This window comes from Simochromis diagramma, unplaced genomic scaffold, assembly GCF_900408965.1.
Source record: "Simochromis diagramma unplaced genomic scaffold, fSimDia1.1 OVJJ01000646.1, whole genome shotgun sequence".
In the NCBI taxonomy this organism is placed as follows: domain Eukaryota; kingdom Metazoa; phylum Chordata; class Actinopteri; order Cichliformes; family Cichlidae; genus Simochromis; species Simochromis diagramma.
The window spans coordinates 2,417,175-2,444,341 of record NW_024387279.1 but is presented as its reverse complement, the minus strand read 5'-3'; the positions used below and the strand labels follow the sequence as shown (position 1 = coordinate 2,444,341).

The 27,167-nt window shown below is 41.8% G+C and overlaps 1 protein-coding gene across 1 annotated transcript; it reads right to left on the bottom strand.

Moving 5' to 3' along the window:
• Positions 1-6,681: 6,681 nt before the first annotated feature.
• nucks1a (nuclear casein kinase and cyclin-dependent kinase substrate 1a) lies at positions 6,682-26,762 on the bottom strand. Its single transcript, XM_040003101.1, has 8 exons — positions 26,435-26,762; positions 19,352-19,401; positions 17,815-17,899; positions 16,884-16,930; positions 16,634-16,786; positions 13,964-14,113; positions 10,936-11,085; positions 6,682-9,390 (listed from the first exon to the last, which is right to left on the bottom strand). Exons 1-8 carry the CDS (start codon positions 26,449-26,451, stop codon positions 9,137-9,139), a joined length of 906 nt encoding a protein of 301 aa, XP_039859035.1. The 5' UTR covers positions 26,452-26,762; the 3' UTR covers positions 6,682-9,136.
• Between the last annotated feature and the right edge of the window lie 405 nt (positions 26,763-27,167).

Sequence of the window (27,167 nt, the reverse complement as noted above, 5' to 3'; positions counted from 1 at the left end):
ACGTGTTTTGGAGTTTGCAAGTGTTTTGGAGTTTGTACGTGCTTTGTCTCTAGGGGCCACCGTAGGGAAATATAAATAACTGCAACTTGAATCTTTGACACAAAGTTCAAGTTCACTGGATTGGGACACATGCAGCTAAAACTTTGTGGGAAATGTGAAATTGACCACGATGAATCCGCAGCTTTATTAAACCCGGACATTTATAAGAGAATTTTTTGGAACAATATATGCAGATGATCGTGGGCTCAGAGGGCCTCACAGCCCTATTTCAAAGGCTTCGAAACAATTCAAAATAAACATTTGGAGAACATGTTCAACGTATCGAGAGGAGGTTGCCAAACAGGTATTACCAGCCCCTTTCGTTGCCATTCAAGCGGATGATACAATACACAATTTGTTCATTGCGATCGGCACTGCTTAAACCTCATGCGGCAGCTTGTATGCTCAGGAAGACTCTGACTTGAAAGTGTTTATTATCAGATTTATTTGCATCTTTTTTTCAAATTCGCTCATTACTCAGACATAAAAGGAAGGAGACTGATCCAGGATGGGACAGTGAAGTCTGTGACATGTCTTTACATCTGGAGGATGACGTGTTTCTACAGTTTTTGAAGTTTTTCTACAAGCTGATGCAGACCATCATCTGTGCAGTGCAGTACTACTTCAACAACAGAAGACAACTGAGAGAAAGAAGGGGAAAGAGAAGACACAGTAGCATGGAAGAGGAAGAGCATCGTGTCTAAATGATAAAAACAATGCTGCTGCTTTAATGAAGGAGACAGGTAACACTGTGGTTGTGCAGATACAAGATAGATTCTGGAAAAATGGTCACCTTATTGCTGCACAACATCTGGACTTTGTCCCATGATTTCCCAGTGCTGCACTTGAATGCCCAATCAAAATATGGCCAACTGCAAATAAAGGGTATAGAAACCGAACTGAAATTAATGTACAGTCACCTCCCGTTAGCCTCGAGTCAGTTTTGATCCACCCTCTGCCTGCCACATTCCTGTTTCCAAACACTAAAGCCCCTTTTCCATTAGTACCTACTCGGATCGATTCGGCACGGGTCGCTACGGTTTTAAGGGTTTTCCGTTAGGTCATAGTACCTGGTACCAGGTACTTTTCTAGTACCTGCTCGGCCAGGGTCCCAAGTGATTCAAACAGGTACTAAAATGTGACATTGGCAGACTGCATGCCACAGGTTGGCTGGTCAGTAGCATCACTCGATGAGTCACAAGAGCCTCTCATTCACAAAACTCAAACCTGTCACTTTTGAAATCCAGCAATGGCTGCAAAAAACGATATCATGGTCCTAGAGTCTGACGAAAAGCCACAGACCGAGCAGCAGGTACATTTCTGCTTCGACGTCCATCTTTGTTGTAGCGTTGTAGCGTTCGTGTGCCATATTAATTATGTTGCGGGACCCACAGATGGGTTGCTATGACGACAATGACGCTCATTAGGTAGTACTGAATTGTAATTGGAAAAAAAAAACCAAAATGTGCAGGAGGGGCTTATGATATCTACTAATGCTAGCAAGCTTCAGCCATAAAGCAGCAACACCCCAAACGCAGTGGGGAGGTCAGGTCCAAGTTTAAGGGAATTGACTCACTTTTGTAGTCAGCCTCAAGTGGGCATTAGAGGAACTGTAACTGTTGGTTTTCTGTTTTTGTGTTTTTAATGTCGGCTTCATTCTTCAGATTTCCGCTTGGCTGAAAGTTACTAAAAACTCTCCCTATCCCACACATAAACCCTGTAATAAACACAACTGTACACAATTACAAATGTAAAATTCATAAGCTTTTGATTTGCTGGTCAATGCATCTTTTAAACCTTTTTGATAATTTCCCATGTTTTTAGCATTTAAAGTCAGTGACTGCAGCAGAGGTGTCAGCTTATTACAGCTTAGCAAGAAACTGAAAAAGCAGTCGACTACTTCTTTTTTTGTTTCTTCCTGACGTTGATAGGCAGCACTTCAGTTTTCAGGAGTGAATAAAATGCTGTTTTCTTTAACTGCCATTTTTAATGATAGCTTTATGACCTTTATATCTGTTTGAACTTTATACCAGTGTAACAGCATGGATATGTGGAAGTAAAAAACTCTATTGTGTACTGTCTGTGTCGGTTCTGTCATCCAGGTCATCTAAGGAGCTTGGAAAGAAAAGCGACTGGACTTCTTTAAGTTTATTGAAGATTTTTCACCTCTCATCTGAGAAGCTTCTACAGTTCTGAAGAAGCTTTTCAAGCTCTGTAGTCTATTTACTTTTTATTCTACACATTAGAAAAGAAGTCCTAGAGCCCCAAAGCTACAGAGCATGCTGCTTTCTGAAGTGACAATAGAGGGAAAGAAAGCTGTGTAAGAAACACAGTGTTGGTGCGTTGGAGACAATAAAACAGCAGACAGTAAGAATAAAATCAATATTACTCACTTTGTTATTCCAAGTAAAACGAGCATGTTGCCATCTGGTTAGCAGTCACTGGCTTCTACCGCTGTGACCTTAAATACGACTTGGTTTGTGTGTTTTGTGTGTTCAACTCATAGTGTTATCAATGCAGCAATAAAAAGTGCTGAGGAGGCGAGATGTATACAAGTTGTAAAAAGGGAAGCTGAGAGGGAACATGTGCTTACGCCTTCACACAAAGAAGCACAACCACAGACAGTAGAGAGGGTATTGGTGCCACTGTTGTGTCAGAGCAAACATGGGGAGATTTAGTGTTGCAAGGTCGAGAACTCATAGCTATACATGCATAGATGCTGTCAGAATCATAGATACAGTCAGGCTGCATTGCCAGCTTAGATGAATTGCTGTTAATAGTAACGGTAAGTTGACCTGCGCAATAGCACAGGTATATAAACATTTTCATCAGGAATCAGCAGAAAGATGACCAAAGAATTTGTCATTATTGATACATACATGTGTGTTTGCATTGCCACTTAACAGGCCAAGAGAGGCGACCCACACAGCATAAAAATGAAGCCAGGGCATGGTAAAAACTGCACTCTTACTAATGGGACCTTGAGGCTAGTTCCAAACAGAGTAAATCCCTATTGGCTCCCATGTTGAATTGCCCAACTTTACAGCATTAAAAAGCATGTTTACAGCTTGGTAGAGACCATTTTTTTGGTCTCTTTGGACAGTTTCACTCTTTCACCCAACTATGAGGTGGCTGTTAGGAATTAGGACCATGGACAGTATTGCTGATAGCTGTCTGGAAGGCCTTGATAGTTGAACCTCTTCACTGTGTTTATGCAGTTGGTGTCTTTTCTAGCATTTTAATGACATTTTCTCACAAACAATACAGCCTGCCATTCATCCGAATTTGTATTTCAGTTACAGTGAACAGTCAAATTCTGTTACCTCACTATTCTACTAATTGGCTCTAATTGGATGCTACACATGGCTGTGTGTTGGATTTTTGCAGTTTATGGATGCAGCTTGCGAGCCAAGCTTGCAAGCATTAGTTGATACCCTGACACTTCACCATTTCTTCCTTAAAGTTTCATCTTCTTTGTAGGAAGAAACATTTAAAACATGCCAAGCGTGATCAAACAGAAATGAAAATTTATGATAAGTAATTTTTTATTGATTACTTTAGACTACTACCTTCAAAAAATTACATTAAAATATTTTGTGGTTGTGTGGAAGAGATACATTACATTAACCAAATATCTTCTCTAAAGTTGATGGCTAATATGTTACTAATGTAACTAACTATTAAGCATCAAACAGACACCAAGCAGGATAGCCTTCCTCCTTGAGTTGTTTTTGTAGACACGTGGCATTTTGGGGTTTTTGATTTCTCTACACTCCTTTAGACATTTCTGGACAAAAACCTGCTTCAACTAAATATGTAAACCAAAACACAACTCTCGAAAAGTTTTAAAAACCTGCCACAAAGGCGAGGTTAGCTCTGCAGTGCAGACAACAATTTGGGACACCGACACTACAGGTGCTTGTTCCACTGTCTGTATTAAAAAATATTGAAGATGAGCTTTAATTTGAGACATGCTGTTATACAATCAACGCAGCTGATTGCTGGTGATTCCATAAATGACATACCAGAGAGAACACATAGACAAGACTACATAGACAAGTATTGGGCCATCTACACATTTCAGCTCCAGCAGCTTTTATGACATCTCATTCTACATCCGTTGGATTGCTCCTATTCCTTTGTAGATATTACAGCTTCCACTTTTCTGGGAAGGCTTTCTATGATTTTGGAGAGTAGGACACACTTTTGTCCATACATGAAGAAAGGAAATCGTAAGGTCAGGCACTGATGTTGAATGAGAGCAATTTTTGTTTCAGTTTACCCTAAAATTACTAAATGGGTCTGAGAACAGCTTTAACAAATCTGAACTATAGAATTATCCAAAATGTCTGGGTGAGATAAAGCAATAAGATTTTCCACAGCATGATTCCTACCCCACCAAACTCTATAGTTGGCACAGTGCAGTCAGCCAGGTAATGATCTTCTGGCATTTCCCAGACCCAGACATGTCCACCAGACTGCTAGACAGAGGGACCCACGCCATGAAGCTCCCAGCACAGTTTTTGTGCTGATGTTAATGCCAGGGGAGCTTTGGAGATGCACTATGGACTTCAACGACCCCTGTTTGTACCTACGTTCTTTACGGTGGTTAGGTTGCTGTGATTCCTCCACTTTCCAATATCACTCACACATGATAGTGGAATATCTAGGAGAAGCTAAATTTCACAAATTGTTCAACAGGGGCATCATTTTGCAGAACTATACCAAAAATTCAGTGAGTCGCAGATAAAGTCACTGACAATAACTAAAGAAATGTCATTTATATACTATTTAAAAAATTTAAAGCAACACAAAGAAAACACATTAAGGTCTGGGTAATGTGTTAGGAATGAAACGATGCCACATCATTTTAGAGAAATGAAAACGATTAACCTTAAGACAGCTGAATTCAAAGAGTCCTTCTGTGGATACGCATCACGAGACCATCACTGAGCCAGTACCAAATTGGTCATGCTGAACCATGTTACAGTCAGCATAATGTTCTCCACGGCTTCTCCTGACCCTTTCAAGTCTGTCAGATATGCTAAGAATGAACCTGCTCTCATCTGTGAAAAGAACAGGGGGCCAGCAATGGACCTGTTAATTCTGATGTTCTATGGCAAATATCATTTGGGCTCCAGAGTGCCTGACTGTGAGCCCACCCTCATGAAGCTGTTTTCTGACTGTTTGGTCAGAGACATTCCCATCAGTGTCCTCCTCAAGGTAATTTCGTAGCTCTGGCAGTGCTCATCCTGTTCCCCCTCGCACTACGGTGTAGATACTGGTCCTGCTGATGGGTTAAGGACCCTCTCCAGCCCCGTCCAGCTCTTTTAGAATGACTGTCTGTCTCCTGGAATCTCCTTGAGAATGCACAGTGAGACACAGCAAACCTTCTGCCAATGGCGCGTATTGATGTGCCATCCTGGACGAGTTGGACGTACGCGACCTCTGCATGGTTCAGATACCGCCTCATGCTGCCAGTAGTGACACTGACCCTTGCCTACTGGAAAACTAGACAACAGCCAGAAAAGATGAGAAAAAAATGTTTCTTGGCCTCCACCTTTAAACCCATTCCTGTTTTGTGGGTTGTGTCATTGCTGCCTCTCTTGTGCACCATCTGTTAATCTCATTAACACCCCTCAGCTACTTCACTGACCAGATCAATATCACAAAACGTTTAATGACTTTATGCCACACTGATTAAAAAGTGTTCCTTTTTTCCATTTTTTGAAGTGTACTCTTGAGTACACATTACTTCCGTTTTGGTTTGTATTTCAGTTACTAAACATTTTACCACATCTAGATATGGTTCAGTTTTTCTCAACTATAACACTGATTGCAACAAGGTGCAACACTTACACCAGGGGTCCCCAATCCCAGTCCACGAGGGCCGGTGTCCCCACAGGTTTTAGATGTGTCCTTGAGCTATCACAGCTGATTTAAATGGATAAATGACCTTCTCAACATGTCTTGAAGTGCTCCAGAGGCCTGGTAATGAACTAATCATGTGATTCAGGTGTGTTGACCCAGGGTGAGCTCTAAAACCTGCAGGGACACCGGCCCTTGTGGACTGGGATTGGGGACCCCTGACTTACACCAAACTACCTCTGCACTTTATTTTAATCCTCATTTCCACTCGCTGTAGTTTTAGTCAGCCTCTGACCTTTCACTTTTATTATATCCTGTTTTATTGGCTTTCAAGGCCTTACTAAAGTTTATGTTGTGTAAAGCTCTAAAGAGCTCAGGTGGCATTAGACTGATGGTTTGTGGCTGGGGCAGTTATAATTTATTGTGGACCAGCTAAAAAAATAAACTGTACTGTATTCTGTGTAAAATCTATTTAGATAGAAAGGTCCCACATGTAGTGTAAAATTGAGGGAATATATGCGCACACACACACAGATCAAATGTTCTTCCTACCCCCTCTGGGTTAGGAGTGCCTCAGCAGCACTGTCACTAAGCCCATCTAAATATAGCATCTGGTGACCAGACCTGATCAACATCTGAAAACATAGTGGTGCTGTTGAACACGCCGCCCCCGAGTGGTAGTCAGGGAGCACTGCAGTTTATTACCCATCAAACCCTTCTTGCTCATCCCTCCAGTCACCACCCACACAGAGCTCAACGGCACAAAACAAGTAGTTAATCTGTATAAAAAGTAGGTTGCCTTTATTAGAAGCTGGGAAACCAAAAACATTATCAACATCGTTGTTAATACTTTTTTTTTGTAAGACCACAATATTGCCATTACCACCATCATCATCACCGCTTCGCACTTTTCCACAACATGCAAAAAGATTCAAGAGTTCAGTGTTCCTTTTCCATACTACTGACAAAATCTTCTCCACTTGGTCTCCTGTAGGAATCACAACTTGGCTTACATTTACATTGCCAGTACAACTGAAGGTAGATTGAAAGAAAAACAACAAAAAAAAAAGACAGAAAGAGAACAGAAGTTGTAGAATGAATGAGAGAGGAGAAATTCATAGCCTTATGCCATGTGGCTCCTGCGGGAAGATGATAGGAACGTCATTCAAGCCCTCAGTGCTGTGAACTACGAGCCGCTATCTGACCCTACCGCTAACAGCGTTAGGTTGATATAAACAGAGGTTTGTTTTTTTTTTAAGTTCCAATCAGAAAATGACAGTAGCTACAGATGGGTGCCAATTCAGGACCTGAACGTAGAAAGAACACTTTAACCTGCGAACGAGGACAGTCGGAAAACAATCGAATGTGCTTCTGAACCAGGGACTAGGTTCGAGTGGGTCCTGTACACATCCAGGACTGACGTTTACTGCAGCCTCAGACTTTATGTGAAAACACACTCCCAAGACCGCAATACAGACTTGGTTTTTTTTTTTTTGGTTTTTTTGTTTTGCTTTTTTTCTTTGTTTTTTTCGCTTTGACATCAAACACTATTTGTTGCAAAAAAAAAAAAAAAAAAAAAAAAAAAAAAAAAAAAAAAAAAAAAAAAAACCAACAAAAAACGTTTAATCTCACAAGTGCTGCACCTGATCTCCGAGTCACTAGTTTTGAGATCGTTTTATGGCTTTGGATTGCTGATCGTACAGATTGTTGACTCGTTTTAAGCCTAATTTGCCGTTTGTAGCAAAGACCTAAAACTTGAGGACAGATTACATTCTCGGGCCTCCAGTGACGATATAATCAGAGCCACGACCGAAACTCAATGAAAATTAAGGCATTGACAGAGAAACAAATGCCGGATATATACCGAGCTGCCCGCTTTTAATCTACTCCCGAGTCGCAGGACTGTGGAAATCTGGAGTCAAAAAGGTGTCCACTTGTGGAAACAGTAATGTGGGCAAAAAAAAAAAAAAAAAAAAAAAAAGCCTCCAGGAAACATGGACCTCGCTAAAGCGGATGTGTTTGGGGGGGGGGAGGGGGGGATGAAAAGGACAGAATAAGTCAAAGAAGGGATGGCTGATCAAACCATCAGGCAAGAACAGATTGGATAGGGTCGACATTTTTTTTCTTTAAAATCAAGATACATTTTATTTCTTTTTCTTAAAAAACAAACATTACAAAAAAAATCTGAATAGAGAATTAGAACAATAACCAACAGGAGAAAAACATTCATTTTTTAACTCTGAAAAGAAAAAAAAAAGACAAAAGAAAACAAAAACACCTCTTTCTTAAAATAAAACGGTTTCAGGATGCCTGGCACAAGGGCTTGAGTGTTCAGAAGATGCTGTAGCCATGCAGGGAATAGAAATTGTGTGTGTTTTTTAAAAGGAGGTTATTAGAAAGCCTGATGTACAACAACAGAAACCATTTCACAAAGGTAGCTGATGGGCTTAGAGGAAAAATACAAAAAGTACCCCAATGAAAATTTAAGCATGTATGCAAAGGCACACACACGCGCGTCTTCTTGAAATGTGCAACGGTGGCAGTCTGACATGTAGCGAACACAGCAGCCGCAAACTATGTAGATCAAAGTGTCTGAAGGAAGCGGAGCTAGCTTTAAAAAGAATTTAAAAGACGCTGCTCAAACTCAAAGAACCGTCTAAAACAACCACCTGGTGCCAAAAAAGCAAACCAGAGAGGGTGAAGGCTTGACTGCTGCCTGCACGTGCTCACTCAACGTCATGTTGCAAATACAGTGCTCAACTTACCGACACATATCAGTAAAAAAAATAAAAAATAGTAAAGAGTGTGGCCAGTCATGCCTGATAACCGCGAGGAGGAAACAAAGATACACAGCAGTGAAGGGGTGTGTTCACACTCGGGACGGATGCCTGCTAGCGCTGACAGTTTTCACACGAAAATCCAGAAAGGATGAAGAGAAAATGCTAAGTCCTTACATATGCTGTACAGCCACAGGAGCACTATGTCCAAGCTGGAGGCAGCGAGAAGGAGGGGGGAGGTTAAAGAAGCACACCAAGTCCAAACCACTGAGCCAGGCCACCGGCACAAACCAAAAAAAACCAAAAAAAAAAAAAAAAAAACCAAACAAAAGTCTAAACGCAGAGCAAAACAAAAAGAAAAAAAACAAAACAACAAAAAGAAGAACAGAAAAAACCCACTGAGAACAGACAGAGAGAGATGTGGAGGATGGGCTTCAAATGGGTACCATCTTCTAGTCTTCTCCAGAGGGTGCCTCCTCTTCTGAGCCATCCTCCTCCTCCTCGTCCTCCTCTTCCTCTTCTCCTCCTGCGGCCTCCTTTGTCTTCTTGGGAGCTGGGGAACTCTCCTTCTTCTCGGGCTCCTCCTCTTCCTCCTCCAGGGGACTCTCTGGGTCCTCCTCCTCTTCTTCCTCTTTGGGTGAGCTCTTCTCCATCGCCTTGGTGCTGGGGCGCCCCTTCCCCTTTCCTTTCATTGGGCTGGGGGTCACTTCAGAGAGAGGGACACAAATCAGTCAGTGACTAATCGCACAGGTAAATGCACACAGGCGGGCTGCCATGTAACTCTGACTCACAATGAGGAATATATTTAACACTGGTCGGTACCCACTGCTCTGCACTGGCACACACCTGAAGCAAAGGTGCAAAGCAAAGGCAAACCAATTCATATTTTCTGTTTCCATTTCTGATCAGGATCCACTCAGTGACACATTTTTGCACCATCAACCTTAACAAGTACTTGTTAATGTACATTGCATATGTGTAGTCCTGTAATAGCCTGCTGCAGTATTTCTGTCAGCAAGCAGCGACTTACTTTTCTCCTGCATTTGTCAGGAAAATTTTGTTCAGCTCTCGTTTTAGAGCACACAAAACACGATGTGCGCGACTATTCAATTCAATTTTATTTATACAGCGCCAAATCACAACAACAGTCGCCTCAAGGCGCTTTATATTGTAAGGTAGACCCTACAATAATACATACAGAGAAAAACCTAGCAATCATATGACTCCCTATGAGCAAGCACTTTGGCGACAGTGGGAAGGAAAAACTCCCTTTTAACAGGAAGAAACCTCTGGCAGAACCAGACTCAGGGAGGGGCGGGGCAATCTGCTGCGACCGGTTGGGGTGAGAGAAGGGAGGGCAGGGTAATGACTAGTCGACTGATCGCTGCTATTGTCACTAGTACTCGACGCACTCGTTATTTAATCTAATTGTTAACATTTCCGTTGAAAATGCTACAAATCGCCGTGTCCTAAATGTTACGTAGCCATCTGCCACCAGATGGAGCTGCAGCTTATTATCGTTCATTATTTTGAAGGCAAAAAATAAGACTGCAGACACAAACAGTGGAAATTAGGTTTCTTAAAAGGGTGACTGTCCTCTCTCTCACCGATAGGGTTCTGAGTTGAGTCATTCAAGAGGGGTTCAAAATAGCACTGCTACTTGGAGATGGTCACTCCCTGGGTCAAATCCTAATGGGACATGCCTAGAACACCTCACCCAGGACTCAATGAAAGGATTATATTGCTTGGCTGGCCCGGGGATGCCTCCGTGTTTCCCCAGATAAGCTGGACGTGACTGAGGGGAAGGCTTGGGCTTCTCTGCCTGCAACCCAGCCTCGTATAAGCATTTAAGATTGTAACTTTTGAACAGGATTCATAGCCAGCATGTCAACTTACTTAACATATTCATTTAATATTCTGACAGTTCCTAAAATAAACAACTTGGGTGTAAAAACTGAAGGTTTTGTGTGCTCAGAGATACACAGATATACAGAGGGAAATGTTGCAGCTGTTTGAAAACTTTGTGGGGAAAAAAAACACTTGGAAAGTCGTTGTTTCCGGTTTTGACTACTTCTCTTCCTACATCAGCATTTTTGTGGTTGTACTGTCTGAATGGCGGCACCTATCGTTCAGGAGAATACTGCAGTGACCTCCTGTGACTGCACAATGAAGTTACGGTGAGCAAGGAAGCCACGTCACAGGCATACTGGGACCCATCTTCCTGCACCTGTATTCTGATTGGTTGCCTCACCTGTGGCCTTTAGCCGTGGCTTGGGGCTTTTCTTCTCCTTGTCTGTCCGTCGCCGTCGAATCACCTTCTTGCCTCTCTTCTTGGAGTGACCGTAGTCGCTGTCATCGTCATCCTCCACCATGAAGTCCTCATCGCTGCCAGACTCGTCAGCTGCAAACAGGACACAGAAGAATCTCAGAGAGCGAGCACAGAGGGTATCCAACTGAACAAGAGTCACTGTTTACATACATACACAGCATGCCTGGAATATTAAAGCCTCCCCAGCTTCAGTTTAAAACAAAAAACATTTCAAACACTGAGGTACTTTAATGTCTTCATCCATTTCCAGTTCCAGTTAATACCATGATAGCACTGCGGCTTTAGAGGATGATTCCATTTCCAGTTTGACTGTTGTGGCTCTCTGGGTCACATCCAATTTGCAAGACTTGGGAGTCTACTGATACCCAACTACTACATCTGTTTCTGGGAAGCACAGACTATACATAAAAGATGGGAGTAGTGACCTCAGCGTCACCTATTGATTAGCAGCGTCCCACCAAGAAGCAAACCAGGCATTTTGAAACTGAGGGGTAGGTCTGCATGAACATGATCTAAAGACTTGTCGATCCCAATGCAGCTCTGCCCCCAAACTCAACCTGCTTTATCGTTCTACTAGAAACATATAGGGAGCAAAAACACAAGACTAAAGACTACTAAAACTAGTAATAGAACCAATTAAGTTATGAGAAAAAAAGCTTACTGAGCTTAGCTTAGCTGACAAACTCCGGTGAGTGAAAACAACTTGAAGTTCAGTTTGTAAATTGTGGAGATAAACACGCTGTTGAACATTAACCTCCAGGACACAGGAGTTATAATCAAATGCACTGTTTTTGTTAGCAGAAAGGGACCAAATATTGTATCTGGGTGTTTTCTAATGCCTCCATTTTCCCATCATGTGTATATGTTGTGGAGAACACAGTGAATTAAAGTAAACACCTGGCTATTTCCAGTGTGAATACCTGGATAGAGTGAGGTACAGTGGGGCAAAAAAAGTATTTAGTCAGCCACCGATTGTGCAAGTTCCCCCTCCTAAAATGATGACAGAGGTCAGTAATTTGCACCAGAGGTACACTTCAACTGTGAGAGACAGAATGTGAAAAAAAAAAAATCCATGAATCCACATGGTAGGATTTGTAAAGAATTTATTCGTAAATCAGGGTGGAAAATAAGTATTTGGTCAATAACAAAAATACAACTCAATACTTTGTAACATAACCTTTGTTGGCAATAACAGAGGTCAAACGTTTACTATAGGTCTTTACCAGGTTTGCACACACAGTAGCTGGTATTTTGGCCCATTCCTCCATGCAGATCTTCTCGAGAGCAGTGATGTTTTGGGGCTGTCGCCGAGCAACACGGACTTTCAACTCCCGCCACAGATTTTCTATGGGGTTGAGGTCTGGAGACTGGCTAGGCCACTCCAGGACTTCCAAATGCTTCTTACGGAGCCACTCCTTTGTTGCCCGGGCGGTGTGTTTTGGATCATTGTCATGTTGGAAGACCCAGCCTCGTTTCATCTTCAAAGTTCTCACTGATGGAAGGAGGTTTTGGCTCAAAATCTCACGATACATGGTCCCATTCATTCTGTCCTTAACACGGATCAGTCATCCTGTCCCCTTGGCAGAAAAACAGCCCCATAGCATGATGTTTCCACCCCCATGCTTCACAGTAAGTATGGTGTTCTTGGGATGCAACTCAGTATTCTTCTTCCTCCAAACACGACGAGTTGAGTTTATACCAAAAAGTTCTACTTTGGTTTCATCTGACCACATGACATTCTCCCAATCCTCTGCTGTATCATCCATGTGCTCTCTGGCAAACTTCAGACGGGCCTGGACATGCACTGGCTTCAGCAGCGGAACACGTCTGGCACTGCGGGATTTGATTCCCTGCCGTTGTAGTGTGTTACTGATGGTGACCTTTGTTACTTTGGTCCCAGCTCTCTGCAGGTCATTCACCAGGTCCCCCCGTGTGGTTCTGGGATCTTTGCTCACCGTTCTCATGATCATTTTGACCCCACGGGATGAGATCTTGCGTGGAGCCCCAGATCGAGGGAGATTATCAGTGGTCTTGTATGTCTTCCATTTTCTGATGATTGCTCCCACAGTTGATTTTTTCACACCAAGCTGCTTGCCTATTGTAGATTCACTCTTCCCAGTCTGGTGCAGGTCTACAATACTTTTCCTGGTGTCCTTCGAAAGCTCTTTGGTCTTGGCCATGGCGGAGTTTGGAGTCTAACTGTTTGAGGCTGTGGACAGGTGTCTTTTATACAGATGATGAGTTCAAACAGGTGCCATTCATACAGGTAACGAGTGGGGGACAGAAAAGCTTCTTACAGGAGATGTTACAGGTCTGTGAGAGCCAGAGATTTTCCTTGTTTGAGGTGACCAAATACTTATTTTCCACCCTGATTTACGAATAAATTCTTTACAAATCCTACCATGTGAATTCATGGATTTTTCTTTCACATTCTGTCTCTCACAGTTGAAGTGTACCTCTGGTGCAAATTACTGACCTCTGTCATCATTTTAGGTGGGGGAACTTGCACAATCGGTGGCTGACTAAATACTTTTTTGCCCCACTGTATGTACAGTGGCTTATGTGCTGGATGAACAGCTAGATGAATGGTGTCTTGTTTTTGTCAAGCTTTTGAACTGCTTGGCTTCCTGTACAGTTCCAAAAGAACCAAATCGTTCCAGGCTTCAAACAAAAGCATCACCAACACGATGGTTTATCTATGGTTTAAAGAGGCCAGAAAAGGTGCATGCATGCTCACAGTATGAGTACTATTGCCACGAAGAATGGAGGCTATAGATCAAACTAAAAGTCTGAAAACAATTACTAGTTAAAATACCATTTAAGCTGTGATAAAAATTCATACTACAAAAACAGCTCACTGTTGCCTTTGTTCTAGCAAATGAAGATACAGGAACATTGTTTTTAGTGAAGACATGAGCTGCTGTATCAAAGTGTGCTGTGTTCTACATACGGTCCATGTAGGACTCCTCTTGATCTTCGTGTTCCTCATCCTCGCTGCCTCCATCTCCCAGCAGGATCTCTCTCTGTTTGGACACGGCCTTTGAGGCCGCCTGACGCACTGTACGCTTTCGACTCACTTCCCTGTCGTCATCGCTGTCATCTACACAAGAACACACACAGACAGTTACACAACGACTCAGAGGATGATGGGTAAAACAAACAAGACAAACGGAAACAGTGCTTTAATGCTGCTCTATATAGTGCTTTTATTTGATCTCCGGTATCATGCAACTTTATTTCTATTCAGACGTAGATCTTTCCACTAATTCCACAACAAACCCTCCACATCAACTGGTCGTAAAAAACAAAAAAAGGACAGATCTACTGTCCCATCATTCCTCTGCGAGATCAGCAAAAACCAAAACAGCTGCAGCCATGCCAGTGCAGGCTGGTGGTTAGCATGCACCCATTAACAGTGCCATTGTGCTCGACTTGTCGCGTGCTCAGATTCTTGCAATTGGGCTCATTGCGCTGTGGCCGCCGCCGCTGGGTTGAGGACGCGAGTGCATAATCATGCCGGCTATTCCCGCCATTTTAATGATATTCCAGCTCAGGAGCTCAGAGACCGCTTGGAACAGTTTGAAAACTTCAGCGTTTGTGCCCCCTCTCCAAAGTCTTGGCTTTGGTATTGACTGTCTGATTGGCGACACCTATTGTCCAGGTAATTACTGCAGAGGCTTCCTGTGGTTGCTGCGGTGAGTGAAACGACCATTACAGCAGGTATATTGTGGCCTTTAGGCGGTGCCATCCACCCTCCATGATGTATACCGAGTGCCTCAAACACAGAAAACTTATTACTGCTGCTGTTGAGGAGTCACTTCCAGTATGAATACCACAAACGCAGGCTACCAGCATGAGCGCACGGTTCACATCCATACTGTAACTAATGAACATACGTGAGGGGATACTGCCTAAACAGCTTAGCAGCAAAGCAACACAGCACAAACACAACATGTACAACCCTGATGTGTAATGAAAAGCCACAGTGGAGCATTGCAGGTAAGCCATTTATGCCATGTAGGACATCTGAAGGCCCACATTGCTGGCTCCACTGCACACGCACACACACACACACCTCTGTGTGTAACTACTCACTCGTTTGTTGATGAGGCAGAAATATAAAGGCTGATTTAAATCAGCAACATAAAGTTGCTCCACTATAACTAAAAAGTGGGCAGCAGATACGAACAGGATATTGTCCGGACCATCAATTAATTAATATATTAATTACAAATACCGATATGTTGTCAGTATTTATAATCGCAGCTCAGCAGATGACAGTGACTGATCAGCCTCGTCCACTGTAGCTTCCATTCACAGTAATAATAAATCACAGTGTCGGGGACCGTTGTAGGACAGCAAACGCTTCAATCAGTTGAAAGTGTGGGAGGAATAAATGTCCAGGAGAGCACATCCAGTGCTCTCGAGCTGTGGTGGGCTGAGTGAGATATCCTCCAGCTGGATGTGTAATGTCAAGCGATCGATGTCAATGATCTCTTTATCGTTTAAGATAAAACCACGAGGATAACATTGTGGAGTCTCCTGAAGCTATAACACACCGCCATGGCTACACAGAACACAGCTGATAAACTGACATCCGCCTTGTTTGGTCACATCTAAGAATACAGACAGAGCACAACCGATCAAACTTTAGACAGTTTTGACATTTTAGCTGCCAACTCCTTTGTTTCTTTGATGCGGCTAAAATGTATAGCGCCACATCTGAAGCTCAGACTACAGCCTGTTTCTGAGAGTTTAAAAAACTAAACATAAAAGTAGAGCTTTTTACCAAGAATGAGGCTCTTGGTTAGTTTTTCCTTTAGACCAGTTACCAGGCGACCAGTAACGAGTCCATGACTAATATCAATCTCAAAACGATGACTTATTCCTTGAGTGGTTTTGTTTTCTCAAGAAAACACTTTGTGGAAATGTTAAACACATAAGCGCCGTGTGCCGCTCTCAGAGGTTGAACCTTTTTTACTCAGAGGGTCGACGAGAGCTGAGCAAATCAAAATCATGTGCTCGATCACTCAAACTTTTTTTATTAGTCCTTTATTTATCCAGGTAAAAGTCTCATTTCCAAGAGAGACCTGGCATTTAACAGATAAATAACACCTCAATATCTCCACCTAAACTCTGATCCAGACCTACCTCGATGCCACAGTCTGGATCAGAGCTTGTTGGATCAGTTAGACCACAAACACATTCACATCAGAACGTTGATTCTTCCTCAGCTGTCATTAAGTGATCTGAATTTTATGCGGAATTTTTTTGATATGATTGCTTGCTTGTTTTCCGACCACTCTTGCAAAGGTTTGCTGGTCATTATTTGATTTGTTGCATTCTTTTGTTTATAAATTAGCATAATGCCAGTTGAAGCCCTGAGAGCATTCCCAGATCTTCCCATTCTCCATCACCGCATTCCTGAGATTGCGAGCGCATCATCATTTGCCCCTCTTAGTCAATCTGACCGTGTGTGTGGATAACACTGTCCAAAGTAAAATTCCATATACAACAAACAAAGCTGATCAACATTAAAAGCTGCATACGTCTTCAGTGTTTCATGCTGCCAGAGTTGTAGCAGAGAATTAGACATAGCGTTCAAACAAACTTGCGTTACCTGCAGCCCGTTTTCTCTTCGGCCCCCGCTTGCTGGGCTTCTCCACCTTGGCTTTCTTTCCCTTTTTCCCTCTTTTTTCTTCATAGTCACTTCCTCCATCTTCATCCTCCTCCTCTCCAAAGTCATTGTCTTCATCATCGCTGCCAAAGTCATCTTTAGTATCGACACAGAGGAAGTCAGTGAGCGTTAATCAAACTCCAGCTGTTTTCAGAGAGAGTCAACCTTTTTCATGTAGCTCAGACTGACTTACCTGCTGAATCATTTTTGGGTTTGGAGAGCTTGTCATCAGAGTCCTCACTGGGGAGCAGAACAAGAAATAAACAAAACAGTGTCTTCAGTAAGTCGAGGAAAGGCAGCCAGGAACTCTTCAACAAGACAGACTGCAATGGACTGGCATGGATGAAATAATATGGACGTAATGTGCTGAGGACTGGTCTGAAAGATGTCCTGATGAGCTCCAGCCAGTGTTACTCTCACTGATTCAACATTATTCATTCAGTGGGAAGCATGTTTCATTTTGCCTACTGTTGCATTACTGAGTAAAAAATGTAAAAATACAAAACAACCATTTTCTCCTCTATTCAGTCTCTCAGACTTGACTAATTTATTCACATAACTGTGATTTTATCTGCCAAATAACACACCAACATGCCGATTAAACAGCGCGATAATCACACATGATAGAGAGAATAAAGGCCACCTGTGGTGGGCTGGGCCACAGGTGGCAGCAGCAGTAAGAGACTGAGCAATCAGCACTATAACTGGCACTTGCTTTGATATCCAAGAACTATTAAACAAATTGATAAACGGTGCCAGTGTTTGTCTCTGGCACAGTTAATATCCTGCCACTGAGATCTTTCACTAACAAAAATATGCATATTCTGATATCCTGATACACACAACATGTGATGTACTTTGTCCTCCCTTCTTCTCCCTTTCAAACATATATTAAATCAACAATGTATTTCCTGTTCTCTATTTTCCTATAAAAGCTCAGGTCTACAGCTCATCAGGACGGATCACCATACGCTTCACCATGTACATGTTTGCCGGACCTTTAGATCCAAGTCTATTCCTTTACATCCAAGTGATAAAGTGTAAAATTGATCACAGTGTCTGACGCTGCATTAGAAACTGTAACCAGACACAACAATCCTACCAAATCTCCACTTAGGGCTCACCTGTCATCTTGCGAGTTCTTTGAGCGCTTGTGCTCACGAGGGGCAGGTCGCACCTTCTTCGGCTTGTCGTCACCATACTCCTCATCTAAGGAGAAAGCGCACTTTTAACCTTTAAGACACACAACTCAATATCATGCTAGCAGCTCTACAAGATACCAGTTAAGACATCACAGTGCTTTGAGTTAAATGCTAAAGTCACCACTCTAAATTACTCTCAATGACTTTTCATTTTTTTTTTTTTATTTAACCAGGAAGATCCCACTGAGATTTTACACAAATTACACAATTAAACAAAGGCAACAACACACACACACAAATAAATTTAAAATATTCTGGGGGGGGGGGTTTAATAAATAAAATAAAATTCAATTAAAATGACAAGCAATCTAATTGAAACAGTTGCATGTTATGGGACTAGTTCTGATTTAAAATCATTTAATAAATGAATTCTGTCATTTTTTTCGTTGTTCTGCAGCTCGTTCCAAACCGAGGGGGCTAAATGGACAAAAGCTCTTTTGCCAAGTTCAGTTCAGGCAAATGGAACAGAAAGCAACAAGTAACCATGCGGACGAAGAGAATAATGACCAGCATGTTTCACTGCAACCAGGGAACGTATATAGGAAGGCAGCAATCCAAGTATTGCCTAATATATAAAACCGTATAAATGAGACTGACTGGCCAAAGCAGGCCAACATACCCGAGGGTATAACTCACAGTGGTGAGTCTGAAATTTACGGTTCGTGCTGAACCTCAGAGAAGCATGAGACACAGTATCAACCATCCAGAGACACTGAGCAGAAGCATTCATATATAGAATATCTCCATAATCCAGAACAGGCAAAAATGTTGCAGCAACAAACCGCTTCTTTGTATTAAAAGAAAAACACTACCAGAATAAAACCAGCTGTTAGGCTCAGTTATTGCTAGCTTGCTTATACTTAAAACTATCAGAAGACCATTAGTTTTGTACTTATAGGATGGACAAAAATGGGCAAATTAACTTTGTTCATCCTTGTTGCTTTGGCTGGATATCGCAGTAACGAGTGGTCAGGAAGGCAGCCGTACCCAGCCACCTTCTCGCCCCATGAGCCAAACCAGCACCTGAAGAACTTACACTTTGCCTCAACTTGGAAACTTGGACCATGATTTTCTCAGGAGACTGAATATCTTTTAGATTCCAGCTGATGAAGCATTTTAAAAACCAATGTTGATATTTGGGGATTTAAAATCTGATATCTCAGCTGAAATTCTGTTTACTTTCAGACACAAAACTGGAACAGATTTGTCAAACATTTGTTCTGCAGAGGTATTTATTTACTGGTCGACACAAAGTAAAGAGAAACGGTGCGCCTATAAATGTACCAAAACACAGTATCGCCTCACAGGACAGGTTTTTTTTTTTTTTTTACCTCATACTTTTTACCTTAAATTGTGTCATTACTGTGCACTGATGCTAAATATCTATAGCAGAGACTAATCTGTACATTGCCCTTGTGTCACTCCATTTGTAATGAAACACATCTGAAGCCTCACTTACCTGCGTCATCAGACTCGTTGAATTGTGAGTAGTTCACCACCTTCCTGTTCCTGTGAAGAAGAACACACTGCATTAGATTACATTAAGTTACTGCCTTAACCCGATATTAGACAGTGTAGACTAGAGTGCAACAAAGCTATCATATGTAATGTCCAGCAGTTCAGGTGGTGCAAGTGGCAACGTGCTGGCTGTGTATGAATGTCTCGATCGTATTATTTGGTACGAGACATAAAACGCCTTCCAGCCAGGGGGCCCTGAACTGGACACTGGTCTACCTTCTACAGTTACAAAGGCTAATTGGGCCAAGTGTATGGGGGAGGTCTCAGTGACAGTATTTGACTGCACTTCAGGAAACACGCCCTTTGGAAAACTGAAGAGCAGCACTGACCAAGACAAACAGACAGTTCAGGTTAAAATCATTGGGAAAAAATTTACCCCTGAATTAGGGGTGGGCAGTAGAGCAGGGCGATATGACCAAAAATATTTATCACGATATACATTTGAAAATTTGCGATAACGATATAATTGACGATATAACTGACACTAGACAAAATACTTTACAACTCCACAACTTTATTAGTGCAAAAGAAAATAAATCAATGTATTTTCACTTAAACAAGCAGCTTTTTATATGTGCATTAAAGTTATATAAAAACGTAACAGTGCAAATTCCTTGCTGACAGTTTAACCAAAAGGCATTTCCAGTGGAAACTGGCCGACATATCCTCAGCATAACCATGTATATTATCCACAAAACTTAAAAAGAGGTTATACACACACAATACGATAATATTATGTTGAAGCACAGTACGTATCACTCCGCGAGGCGCCTGCCTACGATAGCCGTAATGCTCCGACAATCCATCAAGCGGTGCGGGTTCGTAGCTTAGCAAAGTCGTACTAAAACATCTGACAGATTTTCGAGCGCCGTGTACAACATAAAATTGTTTCGAGGTCAGTAAACACAACCAGGATTCATACATAAGGCGCACGGGATTATAAGGGGCACTCTGTCGATTTTCAGAAAAACCAAAGGATTGGTTTTAAGTGTGCCGTATTTTCCAAACAACACGGTAATAACGACGGCCCGCTAGCATGCGCTACCAAAAATAGTGCTTTGTTGTGTATCTGACGGGCAAAAGCTAAACCAGTTCCACACCACTGAAGTTGCAGCATTTTTACAAACCAATTCTGGTTCATCCGTTTCATTTAACAATCCACTTTCGCTCTTCTCATTCTACGTCGCCGCCATGTGCGTATGTAAACATAGGCACTGCGCATGCGCGTTTTACCCATATTCTATCGCGATATTTCATTTTCCTATTGTTGCCCAAAATTACACCGGTATTACCCTGAACGGTATGATATAGCCCAGCCCTAGGGGGCAGTATAAACGGTATACGGTAGAAACGATATAAATCTGGCCAACGGTAGAGATTTTGACTATACCGCTCTATCGCGATAGCGCATGTTGATGGGGTCATCAAGCTGGGCCTGTTTTGGTCAAAAGCATTGCAGCGGCTGCAAACAACATCATCTGCAAATTATGCCGGGCAACAGTAAAAGCAAAGAGACGAAGCAATTTTGGAATATGAGGAAACCTGTGCTTCCTCCACTTCCCTATCATTGATTCATTAATGCTGAATTCTCTCGCAGCTACTCTATTCCCATGTTGTTGCAGTATATTAATGACTAACCTCGTATTGTGGATGGATTATCTCAGTTGTTCTCCTGACTGAAGTTTGGTCCGTTTACAGCATCCTGCCATGCGATTGCATTTGTCCCTAACCACCAGAAACCCTCACTTAACTTTTATCGAGTGGAAAAAAGTTAGCGTTCATCCTCCAGCTTCACTGTGTTTATGTTATGCTAACATTGCTGTGTCGCTAGCGATCACGTAGCACATCATTATATGCCAGCTAGCCCAACTTCGGTAACCCTACAAATGTCACTGCTGTTTAGTTTTCTGTCTTCATTTATGTTTGAAGTGACAGCAGAGCTGTATGTTTTAATTTGTTTCAGAAATCTCTCAGTCAGAACATGCTATATCATGTTTAGGTGGAAGCTAGCGAGCTAACTTCCTGCTAACTTCTAACTGAATTTAATAAATTCTGTTTTCATGGATGCCTGGATGTTAAATGTAATTGTTACACCTGGTAAAGCAGCAACGCTGATCATTTTATTACAGATGAAAGAATTTAGACAGTTTTTAACTCTCAGTGATACCGTAGTGTTCGTTTGACTTTGGGACCTGAAACGGACGGAGTTGACTACGGCAACTTTCCCAGAGCAAAACAGCAGGTCTGTCCTGAATAAGATCAGCAGTGGGCTTTTGCCTTTTATTAAACCGGTAATGTTACTTTGGTGAAACCTAAAACGGTACAAAATATGGATACAGCAAAACAATGTCACCAACTGATATTAGAAATCTTGTTTTGAACTCTCTGAAGATTTTAACAATGCCATCTTGGTGTTTTGAAACCAGATGTGAATGATAATTGGCCAGTGCCTTGTCAATCAGAAGTTTCTAACTAATGAGTATACCGTTGATACACAGTATTACATTGAAACACGGTATGACTAAGTATTACAAAGCGGGCTTGATATTTTATTCAACACAGCCTGAAAATAGTAACAGACCACAAACTTAACAGGAAACTACTTATAGAAGTCAAATCAGAAAGCCGTTTTCAAACAGACAGGGCGCCAGTATACCCTCTGCATTGGTCACTTAGCTCGCTGCCACGTCATCATCACACAGTCACCTGTATCACTGAGCTTCTGTACTGGACCATCATTAAAATGATGAACACTGACACAATCGTACTGTCTTCAATCCAGCTGTGACGGTCGTGGTACAATACACCAGGTTACAAAAATGAAGCGGGGCACGACTGACTGAAGCACCTCAAATACAGTGGTGCACGCAACGTGATGTAACGTCAAAAAGATCAACACATGCTGACTATAAAGGGTTGGCAGTCTTTTTGCAGCAACTGTATCTCCCCCGGTGGCCATTTAAAATAATGCAGCTTTTATACTGCCTATGAGTAAAACTACCAGCTGCATTAAAAAAAAATAAAAAAAAGGAGTGCAGCTAGCAGTTCATACAAGAATTAAAGCAAACTGAGCTCCAGTGTAGCATAATGTGGCATAAGTATAATGAATATCAGACTCAATCTCATGTTAGCATACAAGCACAGATGGTAAACAAAGAATAATTGCTACCTCCACTAATCTACAACAGAACCCATTATAATTTCAGTGATAAAATAATGTGCTCATAAACAAGCAGTGTTAAGATGTAGATAACCACACAGTTTATTAGGCTAAGTAATTTGACAAAGCTGCTACAGAACTGGTCATTTGATCTGACTGAATTGGCATATTTAATTCAATTCATATAATGCCAAATGACAACAACATTCATCTCTCAAGTGTTTTATATCGTAAAGGTAAAGACCCTAAAATAGACTACTCCTGTAAGCAAGCACTTGGTGATAGTAAGAAAGAAAAACTCCCTTGTAACAGGAAGAAACCTCCAGTAGAATCAGGCTCGGGGGGGACAAATCACGATAATGAGCATTGAACCAGTCAACTGGAGTAACAGTCAACCACCCTGTACACAGGCTGACAACCCTGGCTGCTGGTGCTAGCAATGCTGACATTAGCAATATTTCCAAATTAATCTGACACTATGTGCGCAATGTTATGCACAACGTTAGATTTTGTTTATTAAACAACCAAATTAACAGTTGTAAACAGCTCTTAATTACACACAATAGCTCTCCTGACTTTACTGACAGCTTTCGTTTTCTTATGGTGTTTTTATTCTCGCCACGTGACCCACCGTGGGTGGCCCGGGACGACTTCTGACGTCACATCATGTAGCATGCACCACTGCTTTTGTGGCCATCTGACTTGCTGTGCACCTCTTAATTTTTAGAATCTGGCACGTTGTGCCATTGTCGTCACAGCTGGGTTGAACACACAAGTGTACAATTGCATCTTTTTTTTTTTCTTGTAAAAACACCATTTTAATGATATTCCAGTTCAGGTTACGGCGTAGGTCAAAGTGTAGTGTATTTCCAATCGAACCATTTTCTATGGTTAAATTCTGTAGCCCAGTAGGTCGTGAAAACGTAAAGTTATGCTGCCGAGGTCTAGGTGGAGCTCTTGCCTCCCCTCCAAAAAAAAGATACATGAAGTTGGCTATATTAGAGTTAACTGATAAAGCCTCGCTACCAAAGCAATGCATCACCATATACTGCAGTTGTAGACACAGCGCAAGGTACCACGCTTCTCACTAATATTTAAAACATTTGATTATCAAGGAATGTTATAGTCTCATGCAATTATTCCTTGTTACTACTAGTTTAAACCAGTAGTAAATTATTGATCAGGAGATTTGAGCATTAAAAACAATAGCATGAGTAACACAAGCAACATACCTGTAAAGAATGTGTTCAAGATTTTTTGGGGTGGTGCTACACAACAAAAAGAATATTTTTAAGGTGTCTGAGGTATAGCTGTGCTTCTGCTGACATGGCTTCTAATTTCATTTCTATTCAAACAGAGTTGGTAAAGTAGGCTGCTATCATTTCTGGCAGACTGCTTCAATTTTTGTCTTAAGAGGAAAATGTAACACACTATAGGCACAAATAATTGCATTATGTTAAAGTAACACTGTCTATGAATGTTACAGATGGGCAGAACTGACAGCGCCTGCAGCATAGCTCCCATATTAATGTATTATTTTACTATTAGCCACTGTCGCTAGCCACCACGTTAATGAGGATTTAACAGGCAGCTAATGTAGCTATTGGATGGCGGCTAATAGCTAACATTAAAATGTACAGTGGCAGGTTAGCATTTATTATAACTCTGTAATGCGTCAATGTTGGTGAAAATGGAGCTTTACAAAATTCCTCAAAGTTTTTTTAAATGTCAACTATTGTTCATGTGTTTAGCTGCTAGTGAGGGGAGGGGCTGTGTGCCTGAGTATCTGCAACAGTGCTGTGTGAAGTTGTCTCGGCTGAGGGACAACACTTTTGTAAATGAGTATCTAGTCCAACAGTCATTTTTAGTATTGACTTTCTAGCAACCTCAATAAAGAACAAAATGCAAAAATCTTAACTGCAATGACTTCATCAATGGATCTGTGGAAGTGTCTAATCGAGTTGATTTTATTTATTTATTTTTTAATTTATGTGTAGAAAACAAACAAACAGAAAAACATGCTATTCCCAGCAGAGCTTGCCCAAGGTATCAAATGCCCTTTCTATGTAACGCATGCTAATTATTTGTTTTGCTTTTTTTCAGCATGAAAGTAGTTATGCTCCTAAAGACATTTTGTCCTGTTCTACTGATCGTCCTCGTGACTTTAAAATTATAACTCAATGCTTAAACATTTTTGAGTTTTTCCTTTTTTAATCGTTTTGAGAGCACTATTCTTTCATCCTTTTCAGGTTTTATGTTGGCGCACATTGTCCCATATCTTTCACAGTGCAGCATTCAGTTATATGAGGCAGCCCTGCAATCCATCACTTACTGCCAGACAATGACTATATGGCATGCAACATTTGGATGGCGCACATGTTCAAGCTTTGTTAAGTAACAATTCCAATAAAGTTTATTCAAATGTGATTGCTGTGCTCTGAGTGTTGACAAAAAGAGTAAGGCAGTGTTATTTTGTCCAAAGTTCATTGACTTCACCTGTCTTAATCGACATGTTTAGTTTTGTTTTATACCTGTTGAGGGCTCACGTACAGACTTTGTGTTTAGCATGTAAAAAAAAAAAAAGTAAATATTAAAATCCTACAAAGCATATTTTAACATTGTTACGTTCTTAGTCTAGGCGTGTCTTGAACGCAACAAAAAAAAAAAATACCTCAAGACATTTTAAATCCAACTAAGCCCTTATTTTTACAATTTATTTTAATGCAATGCCTTTAAAATCTTAGAAACTCTGAAAGGCAGAAACCCTGTTTTCTCAACCCGAATATAAGATTAAGAAGAACATTAGTTAATGTCGGATTTCTTTTAACTTCACAGCTTTTTTTTTAAAATAAGGAGTAATTTTCATACAGTCCCTAAATATTCACCCAATTGTCTCTGCGAGAATGACCCAGTAAAAGATTCCATGTCGTCGCCACAAAATTTCGAGAACTGAATTTACATTAGATTAGCATTAATGTGATTTACAGTAAAAAGGCATTTTAATCTGAATAAAAGGTCTGAATGCACCTCGTGCGTTATAATCACAGCGGGGATCTTGCAAAGGGAATGGGGGTTGGAGGGGGTGTGGTGACTTCTTGTAGTTCTCCGCCTTCCTCTGACATCAGCCAGCAGTGTTAATTTACTGCCAGCTCTGTAAATGTAGACCCGCTCTCAGTGCTCTTTTTTCCTCCTCCCCCAACAACAACGACATTTTCGTTGGCTGACACCATTTTTAAAAATGTTCTCAAAGTACGAACCCCCCCCCCGAAATGCGATGTAATGGCGACTACAACACGACACGCACAGTCTGCGCGGTAACAAGATCAAATCCCGAGGCCGACCACCACCTCCTCCGGAGATTTTTTTTTTTTTTTCGTGTGGGGGTGTATTGGCGTTTCTGGAGCCTACCCTGGATGAATGGGTAGCCATATTCTCATTCTCAAACAAAATGGGAAAAACGTTATCTGGCCTGGCTTAAGTGAGCCGTAAAACGTAACTGGTTAAATCACACCGACTAATTTTCCGCTTGGCCTACATAGCAGCCAACAATGCACATCATGGATCCGTTTAAAAGCATGAGAGACACGACACGGCGGCGGGCTGCGCGTATCTCCACACAAGACATGGCGAACAGTCCACAGCGCTGGGATCCATATTAGAAAAAAATGAGGGTGCACACGCGAGAAGAGAAGCGCACATACACACACGCATGCACACATTCCCATTATTTTTTCATGAAATAAACAAATTCCCAGCTCATAAAACACAACATGGTGGAGACGTGCACGTTATCGGCTACGCCAGGCGCCAGCACAGTGTCGTTATTAACTCGGAGAGAGCAGAAGACATATTTAGCACACCTACCTCACTGGTCTTGACATTTTGCAGGAATACTGTGGAGGTTAAGGATGTGAGAAAGGGGGAGAAGAAAAAGCACAGGGGGGGGGGAAAGGAATATAGATTCCCGCTCTGCAAAACACCGAGGGGAGTGAGGTTGACGCACAACTCCACCGTCCGAGCTAGCGCGTGAAAATAAAAGTACGGCAGCCAGTAGTCCTCCTAACGCAAAAATTCTTATATTTTTTTTTACCTCCAGCTACCTTCAAAATGGTGAATAAAACAAACTGAAACTGCAGCCTGTGCTCAACCAAACTACGCGGCCTTGAGGGGTGGGGCCTCCCCGGCAAGGCCCGCCCCCCAATGAACCATGAGAGGCGCAGCGCGGTGCTCCGCTGCTGCCATTGGCTGATTTAAACGACGACTTTTCTTCTTCTTGGACATTTTAGCTGCTCATCAGAGCATTTTTAGCATACAGTTCCCCGCCTCCGTTAACAGGCTCGGTTGAAATGACACTGTTAAGAAAACAAAAAGAGGCCCTCAGGGTTGGATACATACATTCAATTCAGTGTGGGTCCCACAAGACCATAAAGCAACGTTGCATCAATAGGTTATAATGTGCATGTATGTTCATATGAACATATATCGTATTTCACTAATCTCTTTGATGTGGCTGTTACTAAGACAAGCCTTTCTCTCCTCTGTTTCACCTGGCAGACTGCTGCAGCATGAAGCGCAGGTAGCGGTTGCATTTATACAT